We start from the raw sequence: 23,174 nt of genomic DNA on the forward strand, positions 1-23,174 counted from the left end.
TCAATAATAACATCTAAGCCTCGTCATTTTCACCACCTTTATTATGTTAAAACTTATAAGTATTGGAGAGATGTGCAATGATTGGTGGGTAAGTTTTCCTCTCCAGTTCCTGTGAAGTGATGTATGGATGTTCCCGTATTCCCTGAGCTGTTTGCAGGGCCTTCACATGGGTCTTGTTCACTCCCTTCAGATTGAAACATCACTTTAGATGGTTATGGGCAGTATATTAATTACATGTATTTGAAATACGCATTTAATTACTTTGGAGTCATTTGTATTTTCATTAAATAATATATTAAAGGGTTAGTTCACCCAAAAATGAAAATTCTGTCAGTAATTACTCACCCTCATGTTGTTCCAACCCCGTAAGACCTTCGTTCATCTTCGGAACACAAATTAAGATATTTTTGATTAAATCTGAGAGCTGGATCACTCCTCCATAGGCTTCTAAGTGATTGAAACTTGCTGGCCCAGAAAAGTTATTAAAGAGATCGTTAATATAGTCCAAGTGACTACAGTGGCTCAATCTTAAGTTTATCAAGCGACGAGAATACTTTTTGTGCGCAAAAAACAACAAAAATAACGACTTTATTCCACTATTCATTTCCTTCTCTCTGGGCCTCGAGTGAGTTCACGTAGTGTTTTAGCGCAGCGCTTCTGTGTTGCACGTCACCATGTAGGCTCACTATTGGCCGACGCTGGTCATGTGTGTGATGCGTGTAGTACAACACAGAAGCGCTACGCAAAAACACTACGTGAACCAACTAGAGGCCCAGAGAGAAGGAAATGAATAGTGGAATAAAGTCGTTATTTTTGTTGTTTTTTGCGCACAAAAAGTATTCTCGTCGCTTTATAAACTTAAGATTGAGCCACTGTAGTCGCTTGGACTATATTAACGATCTCTTTAATAACTTTTCTGGGCCAGCAAGTTTCAATCACTTAGAAGCCTATGGAGGAGTGATCCAGCTCTCAGATTTAATCAAAAATATCTTAATTTGTGTTCCAAAGATGAACGAAGGTCTTACGGGGTTGGAACAACATGAGAGTGAGTAATTACTGACAGAAACTTCATTTTTGGGTGAACTAACCCTTTAATACTATCATTTCTACACTTCACAGGGCACTTATGGTCGAATGAAACGCACTTGAAATGGAATGGAATGGAATATTAACTTTTTTCCGTTAAGTTATCTGCACATCATAGACTCAAACAAAACAAGAACTAGTCCTTGGACACACTTATACACTCAACGCACATACATTTGAACATCTTGATAACTCTTGTTATATTTCTTAATATGCCCTACAAGGCAGAGGTTGATCTTGAGTATATGATTGGATGGCCTGGCCATCGTGGATGAATCTGCTTTATCTTGTGTATAAATATGACCCTTCTTTAATAAAATTGATTGTTATGGTATTACACAGTCTCGGTTTCTAACTGAAAGCTTCGAGGATGCAGATAGTCTACCTGACAAATAATCTAACAGGAGTAAAAAAAAAAAAAAAAACCCAGACCATTTATGATATTCTGCTCTAGATATGGTTTGGGTACCTCCTTACAATATTCACCTATTTTATTGTGTCTTTCCAAGATTTTAGGGAGAAAACAGAACAGCTTTAATATGCAACATTTATTTATGGATTAAACCATTACACATTCAGGTCATAATGAATGAGACATGAGTAGCTGACTAAAGGTCTATCAAGCTGAATCATGGTGCCATCCTGTGTTACTCCTCCTCCGGATCTTCATTCTCTGGCTCACATGGGCCTTCCTTCTGGACTAAGATTTCAGTGTCTGTTTCCCTAAAAAAGAGAGAGATTAAATTGAAGATTAAAGTTTGAAAGTGACCGACTCTAAACTGTTTTAAACCTACAGTACTTTATTTTAAAATACATGCATTTTTAAACTCACTTGACGGCAGCACACAGCATGCATTCATTGCCGTATGTTATGTCATCGGATCCACACACGGGTGAATACTCCTTTGTGCATTCGTCAGAATCGTCCTTGCAATCAGGCTTGTCACATAAAAAGAAAAAAAAATTGAGTTATTTGCACCTGGAGGAAAGCAATTCTACAGGCTTTATTTACTCACCTCTCTTTCTCCATCAGATATGGCCACTGTTTGTGTGAAGAAGGAAAAACAAGGATTAAAGTTTATCATGATATGGCAAGAGGAAATCAAATAACAGACATGCTAACTTCTTTTTTGACCCATACAATGAAAGTCAATATGGTCTAAGTTTTTTTTTTTTTTTTTTACAAAAACAGAACTTTGGTCTTTTGTTTATGTGAACTATACTTAAATCACACTTAAAAATGTCTGTCATTTGTCTTACTTTAGCAATGGTGAATTAAGACTCTAAAGAATGTGCAAACTAAACAATCAAACTGTTCATTATGAGCCAAATTAGTGCATCGCAGGTCCTCATGTGGCAAATTACCAACATCCTAACATCAGTTGTTTTGTAAATGAAATCATTATATTACTCACCTAGGACGCAGAGAAGGACGATGATTCCTCGTGCAAACATTGTTCACAACCTGAGAGTCAACTCACTGACAATATGATCAGTGATAAAATGATTTGCCTATTTATATCAATACTGTATATGTCCATCCCACCGATTCATCACACACACACACACACACACACACACACACACACACACACACACACACACACACAGAGAGAGGTTTACTCAACACCTTTAGTTTGAACTGCTTAACTGGGGAACTACTTTCTTCAGAGCTTCTTCAAAGAAAATGTTCTGTGCAAATGTTACACTTATGATCAAATATTTATTTATTTATTTATTTTTAAATATGATGCATAAATATCTGCAACATTTGTATGAGGCACTAATAAAATATACAAAATAGGGCCTAAAAGTATCTAAATTTTAACTTTATCATCATAAACCTCAGGGACTCCAGTATTATATGAGTTGTTTGTATTTTCTGTTCATTGAGGTTTGCAGTTTTTAGCCATGTTGGACATGTGAGAATACTGAAACCCGTACAATCGTTACTGAGGGATTTCATCACAACATTGTCATGACAGTGTGAAAATAAATGTTTGCCTTGGACTTGGATAGCACTTTTGCATCTTGCCTGACTTTATTAATTTATATTTATATTAGAATTCTTCACATAACGATTGCTAAAATCCTATTTAGACATTGGCAGTTTTATAAATAATATTTTGCTTAAGAAGAGATGCAGTTGAAACAGTGCAGGAAGTCCTCAAGTTCAACTCACTATTTCATTATTTCCTAAAATCACCAACAGTGTTTGATGTTCTTTAGTGATTATGATCATGAATTATCACCCTGAAGTTGAGCACCTTTGCTAAAGTAGGACAAATGAAAATGAAAAAGTGACATTCAGGCATTTTTAAGTGTGATTTAAAGTATAGTTCACAAAAATGAAATAAAAAAAAGACTAAAGTGTTTCACACACCGGTTCACGCAGAAGCGTTCCCCGTAGCGTTCTGACGCAGTGTCTCGCTCCCTGTTCTCAGGGAACATAGGATATAGTCGTAACCTGAGACGTTTTTTAATGCTTCTGTTGTTTTCTTGTTTTTGTTTTTAAAGAAATTAATACATTTATTCAACAAGGATGCCTTATATTGATCATAAGTGACAGTAAAGAAGACATTTATAATGTTACAAAATCTTTCTATTTCAGATAAATGTTGTTCTTTTGAACTTTCAGATCATCAAAGAATCCTGAAAGAAATTTGTACAACTGATAATACTGATAATACTGATAATAACATTGATAATAATCAGACATTTTTCTTGAGCAGCAAATCATATTAGAATTATTTCTGAAGGATCATGTGACACTGAAGACTGGAGTAATGATGCTGCAAATTCAGCTTTGATCACAGGAATAAATTGCATTTTAAAATGTATTTAAATATTACATTTAAGATAAATGTTTTCTATTTCACAACATTACTGTTTTTGCTGTATTTTGGATCAAATAAATTCAGCATTGGTGAGCAGAAGAGACTTCTTTTGAACTTTTGAATGGTAGTGTATGTATAAAGTTTTTAAATAAAGTCTTTGTGTGAAGAAAATACATAGTCAGACATTTAACTTAAACTTGATTTTGTGAAAACAATACATTCAATCATTAAGTTTCCTCACAGTCATTCTGTATAGTTCCCTGTCACATTCCTCATGATATTCCCAGGGGAGGGTCTTTGTCTCTTCAGGTGTGAATCACAGCATTATTCATGATGATTCACGCCCTCCCCGCATACAGCCATTTTGACAATAAGTGTCTTACAAAAGTTAAATGACTATATTGCTTTGTATGAAGGAGTGCTCACAGCGTTTCCTAACTACACGCAACGCGATGGCGCGACACGCGATAAACGGTAACTTTTCCATGTTAATCAGAGTTTTTGTCCTAACCAGCCGCAACGGCGACATGCGACACGCAACAATTCTATTTTAGAAACGCTTTCTTTTTTCTGCGATGCCGCGCTGGAACTACAAACACAAAGTGTGGCAATGATAATCTCAGGTACTCTTTATGTGCTTTATTTAATGTTAAAAGCATGCAGTGTGACTTTGAATATCATTTAGTGCTCCAGCTTTGTAGCTGTAAAAGCAACAATGGATAATTCACCTCAGATCTTGAAATTGGAAACAAGAACGTTCTTCAAACTGTGAACAAACAAGTGTATTATTTGACAGATTGTTTTAGTAACTCAGTAGCATATGTATTTTTAATAATGTTTTAAAACTGGGTTTTGATTGATTTTTACGCATCTTGCAGTCGCCTCGCATCTAGTGTAGACAGACAAATTATTTGTCGCTGGAATCGTATCGCATCGCGTCTGGTTAGGACACGGTGTCAGGATGGTTTTCACATTGTTTTGAAGAAAAAACTCTAGGCAACAAGATCCAGTTTTGAAAAGCCTTGTGAACAAATGTTTAGGCTACTATGTGTTATATGGCCTAATTTCAGTGACTTACATTTTTTTTTTAAACCATGCATAAACGTTATTTTCTCAAAACCACAAATTTTGATGTATATGTTGCTCATATATTACTGTAGCCCTGTTTGTGCAGTCTAATCAGACTTTAACCATTAATATGTTTTTAAGCAACTGAAAAAGCACAAATGTCAGGGTATGTCAAAACATATTCAGGGCCCCAAAATACCCTTAGAGCCGAGAGGGTTAAACAACACTTCTTGATGGGCCGCTAGTTTTTGAATAGCCCCACTACTTGAAGCTAAGGCTGGCACATTCTTTTCACCTTCCTCTGAGCAAGTAATCACATCCTTGAAAGATATACCCCTCTGTTCCTTAATGGTCCTTTTCAGACAAACTAAAAACCAGTTCCTCCAGAACAACTTCTGGTTGAGGTACACAATTGCGGTCCCTTCTCAAAACCCTCTCCAACTTTTCCAGAAGAGCATAAGTATATGCCTTAACCGTCTCTCCTGGTCTCTGAGTGGTTTCGTAAAACTCCCTCAGTAGAGTACCAACTGGTGTTCTGTCGCCATACATGTCAAGGAGCACCTCAAATATGATTTCTGGATCATTTTCCGTTTCACCCAGTATCAACTTTACAGTTAGCTTCCCCTTTAAGGTGCTGTTTAAGAGGTACAACTTGATCATCCTCGGGTATGCGGGACAACAGGACGGTGGATCTCACTTGATCAATCCATTCCTCCACATCTTGTTCCCCTGATATACAACTGAAATCAGAAAGATTTCTCTCGAGGGATATAAATGGCTGGGGTTACTTTTCTGTGGCAGCTTTTGCTAATGCCAAAGCCACACATTGACCTTCTCTGGCTAGTAGCAAAGCTTCACCTTGTTCTTGCCATTTTTTGTTAAGTAAATCCACTTCTTTCTGTAAATCTTCCATTTTTCAAAGTACTTAGTCCCCAATTACTTACATAACAGGCAAAAATTAATCCTATTCGCGATCACCAATTGTAACGAGTACTTATGCCCGTCTGACAGGGGTTAAATATCCTGTGGCTCTTTGCCTCCAAATTCATTACACTCCGTACTATTCTCTCCCTCTGCTGTCATATATCTCATTTCCATATTTAAAAGGTTTTAATTAATTAACCTGTACTTATTACTATAGAGTTACAGGTAGGGTTTGCTTTTGGGGTTAGTTACTTGTAATTATGTATAATTTACTGTTGTTATTATTGTAGTAAATGTAAACACGTAACTATGTCACCTTAAAATAAAGTTATACCAATTTTCTTTCTTCTGCCGAACACAAAAGAAGATATTTTGAATAACGTCTGTAATCGAACAGTTGACATTAGCCATTGACTAGTAGCCATCCACTCTGGTTTTTAGTGGTGCTTACTGTGTGTTTCTTGCACAGGGTGTGTTAATATTTTCTTATTTCTCAAACTTTTGACTGTTCTTGTGTAAGACTGCAATTGTGTAAATTCTTTCCGTTATGTTATCTGCACATCATAGACACACCTAGACAAAACAAGAACAAGGCCTTGGACACACTTATACTCTCGCATATCTGACCTCTCTTACTTGTTATTATATTTTTTACTATGCCATATATGGTATACATGTTTGATTAGTTGTGTGTCAACCAGTGGCGAGGCCACATAAGGGCCAGAGTGGCAATCAACAGTTTCAGAATGGTCTGGAAATTACTGCAAAATAATCATATCTGTTGTGTGTATAATTTTTAATGTGTTTTATTACAAATACATATAACATAATGGTTTTATTTTATCTCTATGAATGCTGCGTGCGTCACCGTCCATGATTCACACTGATAATACTGTGTCGTTTGTTTAATTTTTTGATTAATTATTTATTCTACCCTTTCAGTCAACAGTTCTTAAAGGAGATTTTTTCTCAGATTGAAGAACATTGTGAAATTCTAAAGAAAATATTTTTTAACTATAAAATGTTTTCTATGCCTTTTTTGGAATAGAAAGTTTCCATCAATGTCAATAAAGAACCTTTATTTTTAAGAGTGTAGCGCTACTGTTGACAAGAGAGATCAGGCAAACCAGATTTGTATTTGATAATGACATTAAAGGAACACGCTGACTTTTTGGGACTTTAGCTTATTCACCGTATCCCCCAGAGTTAGATAAGGCCATACATACCCTTTTCATCTCCGTGCGTGCTGTAACTCTGTCTGACGAACCCATCGCTAGCCTAGCTTAGCACAAAGACTGGAGGTAAACTGCTCCAGCTAGCATACGGCTCCCAATAAGTGACAAAATAACGCCAACATTTTACATGTTGTGATTTGTATAGTTAGACACATGAGACACAGCCATCTTCAAACCGTATACATACTGGGAACTATATTCTCAGAAGGCGAAGGACTGCTACTTGAGCGGAGTTCAGCTTTCTCAAGATCCGATGATGTTCATTCTCATGTTACGCATTAGTCTGAGCTTTCTCAAGAACAAATCAGGTTCATTCTCGTGTTATGTAGCAAGTCTGAGCTTTCTCAAGAACCAATGAGGTTCATCTTCATGTTACGTAGCAAGTCTGAGCTTTCTCAAGAACCAATGAGGTTAATCCTTGTGTGTTACGCAGCAAGTCTGAGCTTTCTCAAGAACCAATGAGGTTCATTCTCATGTTACGTAGCAAGTCCGAGCTTTCTCAAGAACCAATGATGTTCATTCTCGTGTTACGCAGCAAGTCCGAGCTTTCTCAAGAACCAATGATGTTCATTCTTGTGTTACGCAGCAAGTCTGAGCTTTCTCAAGAACCAATGATGTTCATTCTCGTGTTACATAGCAAGTCTGAGCTTTCTCAAGAACCAATGAGGTTCATTCTCGTGTTACGTAGCAAGTCCGAGCTTTCTCAAGAACCAATGATGTTCATTCTCGTGTTACGCAGCAAGTCCGAGCTTTCTCAAGAACCAATGATGTTCATTCTTGTGTTACGCAGCAAGTCTGAGCTTTCTCAAGAACCAATGATGTTCATTCTCGTGTTACATAGCAAGTCTGAGCTTTCTCAAGAACCAATGAGGTTCATTCTCGTGTTACGTAGCAAGTCTGAGCTTTCTCAAGAAACAGTGAGGTTCATTCTCGTGTTACGTAGCAAGTCTGAGCTTTCTCAAGAACCAATGAGGTTCATTCTCATGTTACGTAGCAAGTCTGAGCTTTCTCAAGAACCAATGAGGTTCATTCTCGTGTTACGCAGCAAGTCTGAGATTTCTCAAGAACCAATGAGGTTCATCCTCGTGTGTTACGCATCAAGTCTGAGCTTTCTCAAGAACCAATGAGGTTCATCCTCGTGTTACGTAGCAAGTCTGAGCTTTCTCAAGAACCAATGATGTTCATTCTCGTGTTACGCAGCAAGTCTGAGATTTCTCAAGAACCAATGATGTTCATTCTCGTGTTACGCATCAAGTCTGAGCTTTCTCAAGAACCAATGAGGTTCATCGTCGTGTGTTACGCAGCAAGTCTGAGCTTTCTCAAGAACTAATGAGGTTCATCCTCGTGTGTTACGCAGCAAGTCTGAGCTTTCTCAAGAACCAATGATGTTCATTCTTGTGTTACGTAGCAAGTCTGAGCTTTCTCAAGAACCAATCAGGTTCATTCTCGTGTTACGCAGCATGTCTGAGCTTTCTCAAGAACCAATGAGGTTCAATCTCGTGTTACGTAGCAAGTCTGAGCTTTCTCAAGAACCAATGATGTTCATTCTCGTGTTACGTAGCAAGTCTGAGCTTTCTCAAGAACCAATCAGGTTCATTCTCGTGTGTTACGCAGCAATTCTGAGCTTTCTCAAAAACCAATGAGGTTCATTCTCGTGTTACGTAGCAAGTCTGAGCTTTCTCAAGAACCAATGAGGTTCATTCTCGTGTTACGTAGCAAGTCTGAGCTTTCTCAAGAACCAATGAGGTTCATTCTCATGTTACGTAGCAAGTCTGAGCTTTTTCAAGAACCAATGATGTAAATCCTCGTGTTACGCAGCAAGTCTGAGCTTTCTCAAGAACCAATGAGGTTCATTCTCGTGTGTTACGCATCAAGTCTGAGCTTTCTCAAGAACCAATGAGGTTCATCCTCGTGTGTTACGCAGCAAGTCTGAGCTTTCTCAAGAACCAATGATGTTCATTCTCGTGTTACGTAGCAAGTCTGAGCTTTCTCAAGAACCAATGAGGTTCATTCTCATGTTACGTAGCAAGTCTGAGCTTTCTCAAGAACCAATGAGGTTCATTCTCGTGTTACATAGCAAGTCTGAGCTTTCTCAAGAACCAATGATGTTCATTCTCATGTTACTTAGCAAGTCCGAGCTTTCTCAAGAACCAATGATGTTCATTCTCGTGTTACGCATCAAGTCTGAGCTTTCTCAAGAACCAATGAGGTTCATCCTCGTGTGTTACGCATCAAGTCTGAGCTTTCTCAAGAACCAATGATGTTCATTCTCGTGTTACGTAGCAAGTCTGAGCTTTCTCAAGAACCAGTGATGTTCATTCTCGTGTTACGTAGCAAGTCTGAGCTTTCTCAAGAACCAATGAGGTTCATTCTCGTGTGTTACGCATCAAGTCTGAGCTTTCTCAAGAACCAATGAGGTTCATCCTCGTGTGTTACGCAGCAAGTCTGAGCTTTCTCAAGAACCAATGATGTTCATTCTCGTGTTACGTAGCAAGTCTGAGCTTTCTCAAGAACCAATGAGGTTCATTCTCATGTTACGTAGCAAGTCTGAGCTTTCTCAAGAACCAATCAGGTTCATTCTCGTGTTACGTAGCAAGTCTGAGCTTTCTCAAGAACCAATGAGGTTCATTCTCATGTTACGTAGCAAGTCTGAGCTTTCTCAAGAACCAATCAGGTTCATTCTCGTGTTACGCAGCACGTCTGAGCTTTCTCAAGAACCAATGAGGTTCATTCTCATGTTACGTAGCAAGTCTGAGCTTTTTCAAGAACCAATGATGTTCATCCTTGTGTTACGTAGCAAGTCTGAGCTTTCTCAAGAACCAATGAGGTTCATTCTCATGTTACGTAGCAAGTCTGAGCTTTCTCAAGAACCAATCAGGTTCATTCTCGTGTTACGCAGCATGTCTGAGCTTTCTCAAGAACCAATGAGGTTCAATCTCGTGTTACGTAGCAAGTCTGAGCTTTCTCAAGAACCAATGATGTTCATTCTCGTGTTACGTAGCAAGTCTGAGCTTTCTCAAGAACCAATCAGGTTCATTCTCGTGTGTTACGCAGCAATTCTGAGCTTTCTCAAAAACCAATGAGGTTCATTCTCGTGTTACGTAGCAAGTCTGAGCTTTCTCAAGAACCAATGAGGTTCATTCTCGTGTTACGTAGCAAGTCTGAGCTTTCTCAAGAACCAATGAGGTTCATTCTCATGTTACGTAGCAAGTCTGAGCTTTTTCAAGAACCAATGATGTAAATCCTCGTGTTACGCAGCAAGTCTGAGCTTTCTCAAGAACCAATGAGGTTCATTCTCGTGTGTTACGCATCAAGTCTGAGCTTTCTCAAGAACCAATGAGGTTCATCCTCGTGTGTTACGCAGCAAGTCTGAGCTTTCTCAAGAACCAATGATGTTCATTCTCGTGTTACGTAGCAAGTCTGAGCTTTCTCAAGAACCAATGAGGTTCATTCTCATGTTACGTAGCAAGTCTGAGCTTTCTCAAGAACCAATGAGGTTCATTCTCGTGTTACATAGCAAGTCTGAGCTTTCTCAAGAACCAATGATGTTCATTCTCATGTTACTTAGCAAGTCCGAGCTTTCTCAAGAACCAATGATGTTCATTCTCATGTTACGCATCAAGTCTGAGCTTTCTCAAGAACCAATGAGGTTCATCCTCGTGTGTTATGCATCAAGTCTGAGCTTTCTCAAGAACCAATGATGTTCATTCTCGTGTTACGTAGCAAGTCTGAGCTTTCTCAAGAACCAGTGATGTTCATTCTCGTGTTACGTAGCAAGTCTGAGCTTTCTCAAGAACCAATGAGGTTCATTCTCGTGTGTTACGCAGCAATTCTGAGCTTTCTCAAGAACCAATGAGGTTCATTCTCGTGTGTTACGCATCAAGTCTGAGCTTTCTCAAGAACCAATGAGGTTCATCCTCGTGTGTTACGCAGCAAGTCTGAGCTTTCTCAAGAACCAATGATGTTCATTCTCGTGTTACGTAGCAAGTCTGAGCTTTCTCAAGAACCAATGAGGTTCATTCTCATGTTACGTAGCAAGTCTGAGCTTTCTCAAGAACCAATCAGGTTCATTCTCGTGTTACGCAGCACGTCTGAGCTTTCTCAAGAACCAATGAGGTTCATTATCATGTTACGTAGCAAGTCTGAGCTTTTTCAAGAACCAATGATGTTCATCCTTGTGTTACGTAGCAAGTCTGAGCTTTCTCAAGAACCAATGAGGTTCATTCTCATGTTACGTAGCAAGTCTGAGCTTTCTCAAGAACCAATCAGGTTCATTCTCGTGTTACGCAACATGTCTGAGCTTTCTCAAGAACCAATGAGGTTCAATCTCGTGTTACGTAGCAAGTCTGAGCTTTCTCAAGAACCAATGATGTTCATTCTCATGTTACGTAGCAAGTCTGAGCTTTTTCAAGAACCAATGATGTTCATCCTCGTGTTACGTAGCAAGTTTGAGCTTTCTCAAGAACCAGTGATGTTCATTCTCGTGTTACGTAGCAAGTCTGAGCTTTCTCAAGAACCAATGAGGTTCATTCTCGTGTGTTACGCAGCAATTCTGAGCTTTTTCAAGAACCAATGAGGTTCATTCTCATGTTACGTAGCAAGTCTGAGCTTTCTCAAGAACCAGTGAGGTTCATTCTCGTGTTACGTAGCAAGTCTGAGCTTTCTCAAGAACCAATGAGGTTCATTCTCGTGTGTTACACAGCATGTCTGAGCTTTCTCAAGAACCAATGAGGTTCAATCTCGTGTTACGTAGCAAGTCTGAGCTTTCTCAAGAACCAATGATGTTCATTCTCGTGTTACGTAGCAAGTCTGAGCTTTCTCAAGAACCAATGATGTTCATTCTCATGTTACGTAGCAAGTCTGAGCTTTCTCAAGAACCAATGAGGTTCATTCTCGTGTGTTACACAGCATGTCTGAGCTTTCTCAAGAACCAATGAGGTTCAATCTCGTGTTACGTAGCAAGTCTGAGCTTTCTCAAGAACCAATGATGTTCATTCTCGTGTTACGTAGCAAGTCTGAGCTTTCTCAAGAACCAATCAGGTTCATCCTTGTGTGTTACGCATCAAGTCTGAGCTTTCTCAAGAACCAATGAGGTTCATCCTCGTGTGTTACGCAGCAAGTCTGAGCTTTCTCAAGAACCAATGATGTTCATTCTCGTGTTACGTAGCAAGTCTGAGCTTTCTCAAGAACCAATGAGGTTCATTCTCATGTTACGTAGCAAGTCTGAGCTTTCTCAAGAACCAATCAGGTTCATTCTCGTGTTACGCAGCACGTCTGAGCTTTCTCAAGAACCAATAAGGTTCATTCTCGTGTTACATAGCAAGTCTGAGCTTTCTCAAGAACCAATGATGTTCATTCTCGTGTTACGTAGCAAGTCTGAGCTTTCTCAAGAACCAATCAGGTTAATTCTCGTGTTACGCAGCACGTCTGAGCTTTCTCAAGAACCAATAAGGTTCATTCTCGTGTTACATAGCAAGTCTGAGCTTTCTCAAGAACCAATGATGTTCATTCTCGTGTTACGTAGCAAGTCTGAGCTTTCTCAAGAACCAATGATGTTCATTCTCGTGTGTTACGCAGCAATTCTGAGCTTTCTCAAGAACCAATGAGGTTCATTCTCATGTTACGTAGCAAGTCTGAGCTTTTTCAAGAACCAATGATGTTCATCCTCGTGTTACGTAGCAAGTCTGAGCTTTCTCAAGAACCAGTGATGTTCATTCTCGTGTTACGTAGCACGTCTGAGCTTTCTCAAGAACCAATGAGGTTCATTCTCGTGTGTTACGCAGCAATTCTGAGCTTTTTCAAGAACCAATGAGGTTCATTCTCATGTTACGTAGCAAGTCTGAGCTTTCTCAAGAACCAGTGAGGTTCATTCTCGTGTTACGTAGCAAGTCTGAGCTTTCTCAAGAACCAATGAGGTTCATTCTCGTGTGTTACACAGCAAGTCTGAGCTTTCTCAAGAACCAATGAGGTTCATTCTCATGTTACGTAGCAAGTCTGAGCTTTCTCAAGAACCAATGAGGTTCATTCTCGTGTGTTACGCAGCAATTCTGAGCTTTTTCAAGAACCAATCAGATTCATTCTCGTGTTACGTAGCAATTCTGAGCTTTCTCAAGAACTAGTGAGGTTCATTCTCGTGTTACGTAGCAAGTGTGAGCTTTCTCAAGAACCAATGAGGTTCATTCTCGTGTGTTACACAGCAAGTCTGAGCTTTCTCAAGAACCAATGAGGTTCATTCTCATGTTACGTAGCAAGTCTGAGCTTTCTCAAGAACCAATGAGGTTCATTCTCGTGTGTTACACAGCAAGTCTGAGCTTTCTCAAGAACCAATTAGGTTCATTCTCGTGTTACGTAGCAAGTCTGAGCTTTCTCAAGAACCAATGATGTTCATTCTCATGTTACTTAGCAAGTCTGAGCTTTCTCAAGAACCAATGATGTTCATTCTCGTGTTACGCATCAAGTCTGAGCTTTCTCAAGAACCAATGAGGTTCATCCTCGTGTGTTACGCATCAAGTCTGAGCTTTCTCAAGAACCAATGAGGTTCATCCTCGTGTGTTACGCCGCAAGTCTGAGCTTTCTCAAGAACCAATGAGGTTCATTCTCATGTTACGTAGCAAGTCTGAGCTTTCTCAAGAACCAATGATGTTCATTCTCGTGTTACGCAGCAAGTCCGAGCTTTCTCAAGAACCAATGATGTTCATTCTCGTGTTACGCAGCAAGTCTGAGCTTTCTCAAGAACCAATGATGTTCATTCTCGTGTTACATAGCAAGTCTGAGCTTTCTCAAGAACCAATGATGTTCATTCTCGTGTTACGTAGCAAGTCTGAGCTTTCTCAAGAACCAGTGAGGTTCATTCTCGTGTTACGTAGCAAGTCTGAGCTTTCTCAAGAACCAATGAGGTTCATTCTCGTGTTACGTAGCAAGTCTGAGCTTTCTCAAGAACCAGTGAGGTTCATTCTCGTGTTACGTAGCAAGTCTGAGCTTTCTCAAGTACCAATGATGTTCATTTTCGTGTTACGCAGCAAGTCTGAGCTTTCTCAAGAACCAATGAGGTTCATTCTTGTGTTACGTAGCAAGTCTGAGCTTTCTCAAGAACCAGTGAGGTTCAATCTCGTGTTACGTAGCAAGTCTGAGCTTTCTCAAGAACCAATGATGTTCATTCTCGTGTTACGTAGCAAGTCTGAGCTTTCTCAAGAACCAATCAGGTTCATTCTCGTGTGTTACGCAGCAATTCTGAGCTTTCTCAAAAACCAATGAGGTTCATTCTCGTGTTACGTAGCAAGTCTGAGCTTTCTCAAGAACCAATCAGGTTCATTCTCGTGTTACGTAGCAAGTCTGAGCTTTCTCAAGAACCAATGAGGTTCATTCTCATGTTACGTAGCAAGTCTGAGCTTTTTCAAGAACCAATGATGTAAATCCTCGTGTTACGCAGCAAGTCTGAGCTTTCTCAAGAACCAATGATGTTCATTCTCATGTTACGTAGCAAGTCTGAGCTTTTTCAAGAACCAATGATGTAAATCCTCGTGTTACGCAGCAAGTCTGAGCTTTCTCAAGAACCAATGATGTTCATTCTCATGTTACGTAGCAAGTCTGAGCTTTCTCAAGAACCAATGAGGTTCATTCTCGTGTGTTACGCAGCAATTCTGAGCTTTCTCAAGAACCAATGAGGTTCATCCTTGTGTGTTACGCATCAAGTCTGAGCTTTCTCAAGAACCAATGAGGTTCATCCTCGTGTGTTACGCAGCAAGTCTGAGCTTTCTCAAGAACCAATGATGTTCATTCTCGTGTTACGTAGCAAGTCTGAGCTTTCTCAAGAACCAATGAGGTTCATTCTCATGTTACGTAGCAAGTCTGAGCTTTCTCAAGAACCAATCAGGTTCATTCTCGTGTTACGCAGCACGTCTGAGCTTTCTCAAGAACCAATAAGGTTCATTCTCGTGTTACATAGCAAGTCTGAGCTTTCTCAAGAACCAATGATGTTCATTCTCGTGTTACGTAGCAAGTCTGAGCTTTCTCAAGAACCAGTGAGGTTCATTCTCGTGTTACGTAGCAAGTCTGAGCTTTCTCAAGAACCAATGAGGTTCATTCTCGTGTTACGTAGCAAGTCTGAGCTTTCTCAAGAACCAATAATGTTCATTCTCATGTTACTTAGCAAGTCTGAGCTTTCTCAAGTACCAATGATGTTCATTTTCGTGTTACGCAGCAAGTCTGAGCTTTCTCAAGAACCAATGAGGTTCATTCTTGTGTTACGTAGCAAGTCTGAGCTTTCTCAAGAACCAGTGAGGTTCAATCTCGTGTTACGTAGCAAGTCTGAGCTTTCTCAAGAACCAATGATGTTCATTCTCGTGTTACGTAGCAAGTCTGAGCTTTCTCAAGAACCAATCAGGTTCATTCTCGTGTGTTACGCAGCAATTCTGAGCTTTCTCAAAAACCAATGAGGTTCATTCTCGTGTTACGTAGCAAGTCTGAGCTTTCTCAAGAACCAATGAGGTTCATTCTCGTGTTACGTAGCAAGTCTGAGCTTTCTCAAGAACCAATGAGGTTCATTCTCATGTTACGTAGCAAGTCTGAGCTTTTTCAAGAACCAATGATGTAAATCCTCGTGTTACGCAGCAAGTCTGAGCTTTCTCAAGAACCAATGAGGTTCATTCTCATGTTACGTAGCAAGTCTGAGCTTTCTCAAGAACCAATCAGGTTCATTCTCGTGTTACGCAGCACGTCTGAGCTTTCTCAAGAACCAATGAGGTTCATTCTCATGTTACGTAGCAAGTCTGAGCTTTTTCAAGAACCAATGATGTAAATCCTCGTGTTACGCAGCAAGTCTGAGCTTTCTCAAGAACCAATGAGGTTCATTCTCGTGTGTTACGCAGCAATTCTGAGCTTTCTCAAGAACCAATGAGGTTCATCCTTGTGTGTTACGCATCAAGTCTGAGCTTTCTCAAGAACCAATGAGGTTCATCCTTGTGTGTTACGCAGCAAGTCTGAGCTTTCTCAAGAACCAATGATGTTCATTCTCGTGTTACGTAGCAAGTCTGAGCTTTCTCAAGAACCAATGAGGTTCATTCTCATGTTACGTAGCAAGTCTGAGCTTTCTCAAGAACCAATCAGGTTCATTCTCGTGTTACGCAGCACGTCTGAGCTTTCTCAAGAACCAATAAGGTTCATTCTCGTGTTACATAGCAAGTCTGAGCTTTCTCAAGAACCAATGATGTTCATTCTCGTGTTACGTAGCAAGTCTGAGCTTTCTCAAGAACCAATCAGGTTCATTCTCGTGTTACGCAGCACGTCTGAGCTTTCTCAAGAACCAATGAGGTTCAATCTCGTGTTACGTAGCAAGTCTGAGCTTTCTCAAGAACCAATGAGGTTCATTCTCGTGTGTTACGCAGCAATTCTGAGCTTTCTCAAGAACCAATGAGGTTCATTCTCATGTTACGTAGCAAGTCTGAGCTTTTTCAAGAACCAATGATGTTCATCCTCGTGTTACGTAGCAAGTCTGAGCTTTCTCAAGAACCAGTGATGTTCATTCTCGTGTTACGTAGCACGTCTGAGCTTTCTCAAGAACCAATGAGGTTCATTCTCGTGTGTTACGCAGCAATTCTGAGCTTTTTCAAGAACCAATGAGGTTCATTCTCATGTTACGTAGCAAGTCTGAGCTTTCTCAAGAACCAGTGAGGTTCATTCTCGTGTTACGTAGCAAGTCTGAGCTTTCTCAAGAACCAATGAGGTTCATTCTCGTGTGTTACACAGCAAGTCTGAGCTTTCTCAAGAACCAATGAGGTTCATTCTCATGTTACGTAGCAAGTCTGAGCTTTCTCAAGAACCAATGAGGTTCATTCTCGTGTGTTACGCAGCAATTCTGAGCTTTTTCAAGAACCAATCAGATTCATTCTCGTGTTACGTAGCAATTCTGAGCTTTCTCAAGAACTAGTGAGGTTCATTCTCGTGTTACGTAGCAAGTGTGAGCTTTCTCAAGAACCAATGAGGTTCATTCTCGTGTGTTACACAGCAAGTCTGAGCTTTCTCAAGAACCAATGAGGTTCATTCTTATGTTACGTAGCAAGTCTGAGCTTTCTCAAGAACCAATGAGGTTCATTCTCGTGTGTTACACAGCAAGTCTGAGCTTTCTCAAGAACCAATTAGGTTCATTCTCGTGTTACGTAGCAAGTCTGAGCTTTCTCAAGAACCAATGATGTTCATTCTCATGTTACTTAGCAAGTCTGAGCTTTCTCAAGAACCAATGATGTTCATTCTCGTGTTACGCATCAAGTCTGAGCTTTCTCAAGAACCAATGAGGTTCATCCTCGTGTGTTACGCATCAAGTCTGAGCTTTCTAAAGAACCAATGAGGTTCATCCTCGTGTGTTACGGCGCAAGTCTGAGCTTTCTCAAGAACCAATGAGGTTCATTCTCATGTTACGTAGCAAGTCTGAGCTTTCTCAAGAACCAATGATGTTCATTCTCGTGTTACGCAGCAAGTCTGAGCTTTCTCAAGAACCAATGATGTTCATTCTCGTGTTACATAGCAAGTCTGAGCTTTCTCAAGAACCAATGATGTTCATTCTCGTGTTACGTAGCAAGTCTGAGCTTTCTCAAGAACCAGTGAGGTTCATTCTCGTGTTACGTAGCAAGTCTGAGCTTTCTCAAGAACCAATGAGGTTAATTCTCGTGTTACGTAGCAAGTCTGAGCTTTCTCAAGAACCAATGAGGTTCATTCTCGTGTTACGTAGCAAGTCTGAGCTTTCTCAAGAACCAGTGAGGTTCATTCTCGTGTTACGTAGCAAGTCTGAGCTTTCTCAAGTACCAATGATGTTCATTTTCGTGTTACGCAGCAAGTCTGAGCTTTCTCAAGAACCAATGAGGTTCATTCTTGTGTTACGTAGCAAGTCTGAGCTTTCTCAAGAACCAGTGAGGTTCAATCTCGTGTTACGTAGCAAGTCTGAGCTTTCTCAAGAACCAATGATGTTCATTCTCGTGTTACGTAGCAAGTCTGAGCTTTCTCAAGAACCAATGAGGTTCATTCTCGTGTTACGTAGCAAGTCTGAGCTTTCTCAAGAACCAATGAGGTTCATTCTCGTGTTACGTAGCAAGTCTGAGCTTTCTCAAGAACCAATGAGGTTCATTCTCATGTTACGTAGCAAGTCTGAGCTTTTTCAAGAACCAATGATGTAAATCCTCGTGTTACGCAGCAAGTCTGAGCTTTCTCAAGAACCAATGAGGTTCATTCTCATGTTACGTAGCAAGTCTGAGCTTTCTCAAGAACCAATCAGGTTCATTCTCGTGTTACGCAGCACGTCTGAGCTTTCTCAAGAACCAATGAGGTTCATTCTCATGTTACGTAGCAAGTCTGAGCTTTTTCAAGAACCAATGATGTAAATCCTCGTGTTACGCAGCAATTCTGAGCTTTCTCAAGAACCAATGAGGTTCATCCTTGTGTGTTACGCATCAAGTCTGAGCTTTCTCAAGAACCAATGAGGTTCATCCTCGTGTGTTACGCAGCAAGTCTGAGCTTTCTCAAGAACCAATGATGTTCATTCTCGTGTTACGTAGCAAGTCTGAGCTTTCTCAAGAACCAATGAGGTTCATTCTCATGTTACGTAGCAAGTCTGAGCTTTCTCAAGAACCAATCAGGTTCATTCTCGTGTTACGTAGCAAGTCTGAGCTTTCTCAAGAACCAATCAGGTTCATTCTCGTGTTACGTAGCAAGTCTGAGCTTTCTCAAGAACCAATCAGGTTCATTCTCGTGTTACGCAGCACGTCTGAGCTTTCTCAAGAACCAATAAGGTTCATTCTCGTGTTACATAGCAAGTCTGAGCTTTCTCAAGAACCAATGATGTTCATTCTCGTGTTACGTAGCAAGTCTGAGCTTTCTCAAGAACCAATGAGGTTCATTCTCGTGTGTTACGCAGCAATTCTGAGCTTTCTCAAGAACCAATGAGGTTCATTCTCATGTTACGTAGCAAGTCTGAGCTTTTTCAAGAACCAATGATGTTCATCCTCGTGTTACGTAGCAAGTCTGAGCTTTCTCAAGAACCAATGAGGTTCATTCTTGTGTTACGTAGCAAGTCTGAGCTTTCTCAAGAACCAGTGAGGTTCATTCTCGTGTTACGTAGCAAGTCCGAGCTTTCTCAAGTACCAATGATGTTCATTCTCGTGTTACGTAGCAAGTCTGAGCTTTCTCAAGAACCAATGATGTTCATTCTCGTGTTACGTAGCAAGTCTGAGCTTTCTCAAGAACCAATGATGTTCATTCTCGTGTTACGCATCAAGTCTGAGCTTTCTCAAGAACCAATGAGGTTCATCGTCGTGTGTTACGCAGCAAGTCTGAGCTTTCTCAAGAACTAATGAGGTTCATCCTCGTGTGTTACGCAGCAAGTCTGAGCTTTCTCAAGAACCAATGATGTTCATTCTCGTGTTACGTAGCAAGTCTGAGCTTTCTCAAGAACCAATGAGGTTCATTCTCATGTTACGTAGCAAGTCTGAGCTTTCTCAAGAACCAATCAGGTTCATTCTCGTGTTACGCAGCATGTCTGAGCTTTCTCAAGAACCAATGAGGTTCAATCTCGTGTTACGTAGCAAGTCTGAGCTTTCTCAAGAACCAATCAGGTTCATTCTCGTGTGTTACGCAGCAATTCTGAGCTTACTCAAAAACCAATGAGGTTCATTCTCGTGTTACGTAGCAAGTCTGAGCTTTCTCAAGAACCAATGAGGTTCATTCTCGTGTTACGTAGCAAGTCTGAGCTTTTTCAAGAACCAATGATGTAAATCCTTGTGTTACGCAGCAAGTCTGAGCTTTCTCAAGAACCAATGAGGTTCATTCTCGTGTGTTACGCAGCAATTCTGAGCTTTCTCAAGAACCAATGAGGTTCATTCTCGTGTTATGTAGCAAGTCTGAGCTTTCTCAAGAACCAATGAGGTTCATTCTCGTGTTACATAGCAAGTCTGAGCTTTCTCAAGAACCAATGATGTTCATTCTCATGTTACTTAGCAAGTCCGAGCTTTCATAAGAACCAATGATGTTCATTCTCGTGTTACGCATCAAGTCTGAGCTTTCTCAAGAACCAATGAGGTTCATCCTCGTGTGTTACGCATCAAGTCTGAGCTTTCTCAAGAACCAATGAGGTTCATTCTCGTGTTACGTAGCAAGTCTGAGCTTTCTCAAGAACCAATGAGGTTCATTCTCGTGTTACATAGCAAGTCTGAGCTTTCTCAAGAACCAATGATGTTCATTCTCATGTTACTTAGCAAGTCCGAGCTTTCTCAAGAACCAATGATGTTCATTCTCGTGTTACGCATCAAGTCTGAGCTTTCTCAAGAACCAATGAGGTTCATCCTCGTGTGTTACGCATCAAGTCTGAGCTTTCTCAAGAACCAATGATGTTCATTCTCGTGTTACGCAGCAAGTCTGAGCTTTCTCAAGAACCAATGAGGTTCATTCTCGTGTGTTACGCAGCAATTCTGAGCTTTTTCAAGAACCAATCAGGTTCATTCTCGTGTTACGTAGCAATTCTGAGCTTTCTCAAGAACCAGTGAGGTTCATTCTCGTGTTACGTAGCAAGTCTGAGCTTTCTCAAGAACCAATGAGGTTCATTCTCGTGTGTTACACAGCAAGTCTGAGCTTTCTCAAGAACCAATGAGGTTCATTCTCATGTTACGTAGCAAGTCTGAGCTTTCTCAAGAACCAATGAGGTTCATTCTCGTGTGTTACACAGCAAGTCTGAGCTTTCTCAAGAACCAATGAGGTTCATTCTCGTGTTACGTAGCAAGTCTGAGCTTTCTCAAGAACCAATGATGTTCATTCTCATGTTACTTAGCAAGTCCGAGCTTTCGCAAGAACCAATGATGTTCATTCTCGTGTTACGCATCAAGTCTGAGCTTTCTCAAGAACCAATGAGGTTCATCCTCGTGTGTTACGCAGCAAGTCTGAGCTTTCTCAAGAACCAATGAGGTTCATCCTCGTGTGTTACGCAGCAAGTCTGAGCTTTCTCAAGAACCAATGATGTTCATTCTCGTGTTACGTAGCAAGTCTGAGCTTTCTCAAGAACCAATGAGGTTCATTCTCATGTTACGTAGCAAGTCTGAGCTTTCTCGAGAACCAATCAGGTTCATTCTCGTGTTACGCAGCATGTCTGAGCTTTCTCAAGAACCAATAAGGTTCATTCTCGTGTTACGTAGCAAGTCTGAGCTTTCTCAAGAACCAATCAGGTTCATTCTCGTGTTACATAGCAAGTCTGAGCTTTCTCAAGAACCAATGATGTTCATTCTCGTGTTACGTAGCAAGTCTGAGCTTTCTCAAGAACCAATCAGGTTCATTCTCGTGTTACGTAGCAAGTCTGAGCTTTCTCAAGAACCAGTGATGTTCATTCTCGTGTTACGTAGCAAGTCTGAGCTTTCTCAAGAACCAATGAGGTTCATTCTCGTGTGTTACGCAGCAATTCTGAGCTTTCTCAAGAACCAATGATGTTCATCCTCGTGTTACGTAGCAAGTCTGAGCTTTCTCAAGAACCAATGAGGTTCATTCTCGTGTGTTACGCAGCAAGTCTGAGCTTTTTCAAGAACCAATGATGTTCATCCTCGTGTTACGTAGCAAGTCTGAGCTTTCTCAAGAACCAGTGATGTTCATTCTCGTGTTACGTAGCAAGTCTGAGCTTTCTCAAGAACCAATGAGGTTCATTCTCGTGTGTTACGCAGCAATTCTGAGCTTTTTCAAGAACCAATGAGGTTCATTCTCATGTTACGTAGCAAGTCTGAGCTTTCTCAAGAACCAGTGAGGTTCATTCTCGTGTTACGTAGCAAGTCTGAGCTTTCTCAAGAACCAATGAGGTTCATTCTCGTGTGTTACACAGCAAGTCTGAGCTTTCTCAAGAACCAATGAGGTTCATTCTCATGTTACGTAGCAAGTCTGAGCTTTCTCAAGAACCAATGAGGTTCATTCTCGTGTGTTACACAGCAAGTCTGAGCTTTCTCAAGAACCAATGAGGTTCATATTGGTTCTTGAAAAAGCTCAGACTTGCTACGTAACATGAGAATGAACCTCATTGGTTCTTGAGAAAGCTCAGAATTGCTGTGTAACACACGAGAATGAACCTCATTGGTTCTTGATAAAGCTCGGACTTGCTACGTAACATGAGAATGAACCTCATTGGTTCTTGAGAAAGCTCAGAATTGCTGCGTAACACACGAGAATGAACCTCATTGGTTCTTGAGAAAGCTCAGACTTGCTACGTAACACGAGAATGAACATCACTGGTTCTTGAGAAAGCTCAGACTTGCTACGTAACACGAGAATGAACCTCATTGGTTCTTGAGAAAGCTCAGACTTGCTGTGTAACACACGAGAATGAACCTCATTGGTTCTTGAGAAAGCTCAGAAAGCCCCGAACACATCCACGATCCACCTATGCAATCTTGATTATATTCTGAATTATGAAATCATTATAATGCAGTCAAAAATTATTTACAAGGAACATAAATAATTACTTTACCTTCAGAGTCTTTCGTTCATTTGTCACGTGACAGACGCAATTATGATTGGATCGTTCATGAACGACAGATATATAACACGCCACCACACCTTGATGCTCATGACAAGAATAGCATGCATAGTTATCTTTATTGAAGTGAATTACCGGTAGGTTTAAATCGCCGTCCTGCATGAATGAATGATATTTTTGCTATTTTACACATAATAATCCACGATGATCACATTACTCAAAACTGAAATTGCACGTCAAAATAACACATTGTCAATATTTTTTGAGACCCCCCAAAATTTCACAAATCACGTTTTCAGGGGAGCCCATGTCTTATTAAGGGGAGCCGAGCTCCCCCTAGCTCCCCCGTAGTTCGCACCCTGATTTTAATTACATGTATTTGAAATATGCATTTAATTACTTTTGAGTATTTTGTAATTTGTATTTTCATTAAATAATATATTAATACTATAATTTGTACACTTCACAGGGCACTTATGGTCGGATGGAACGCACTTGAGGTTTTGTTAATATTTTCTTATTTCTCCAACTTTTGAC

At 40.2% G+C, this 23,174-nt stretch overlaps 1 protein-coding gene across 1 annotated transcript; it reads right to left on the reverse strand.

Moving 5' to 3' along the window:
* Positions 1-1,619: 1,619 nt before the first annotated feature.
* LOC307171532 (serine protease inhibitor Kazal-type 1-like) lies at positions 1,620-2,576 on the reverse strand. Its single transcript, XM_079893220.1, has 4 exons — positions 2,502-2,576; positions 2,103-2,128; positions 1,919-2,025; positions 1,620-1,809 (listed from the first exon to the last, which is right to left on the reverse strand). The coding sequence occupies exons 1-4, from the start codon at positions 2,539-2,541 to the stop codon at positions 1,734-1,736; spliced, it is 249 nt and encodes an 82-aa protein (XP_079749346.1). The 5' UTR covers positions 2,542-2,576; the 3' UTR covers positions 1,620-1,733.
* Positions 2,577-23,174: the final 20,598 nt, after the last annotated feature.

The sequence above is a fragment of the Squalius cephalus genome, assembly GCF_949319135.1.
Source record: "Squalius cephalus genome assembly, chromosome: 14".
NCBI classification, from domain to species: domain Eukaryota; kingdom Metazoa; phylum Chordata; class Actinopteri; order Cypriniformes; family Leuciscidae; genus Squalius; species Squalius cephalus.

Bases quoted from the DNA above. Each gene is read 5' to 3' on its own strand.
- LOC307171532 (XM_079893220.1), bottom strand. From the start codon at position 2,541: ATGTTTGCACGAGGAATCATCGTCCTTCTCTGCGTCCTAG. The intron at 2,026-2,102 runs GTGAGTAAATAA...TTATGTGACAAG, and splicing joins TATCTGATGGAGAAAGAGAG to CCTGATTGCAAGGACGATTC. The intron at 1,810-1,918 runs GTGAGTTTAAAA...TCTCTTTTTTAG, and splicing joins ATGCTGTGTGCTGCCGTCAA to GGAAACAGACACTGAAATCT.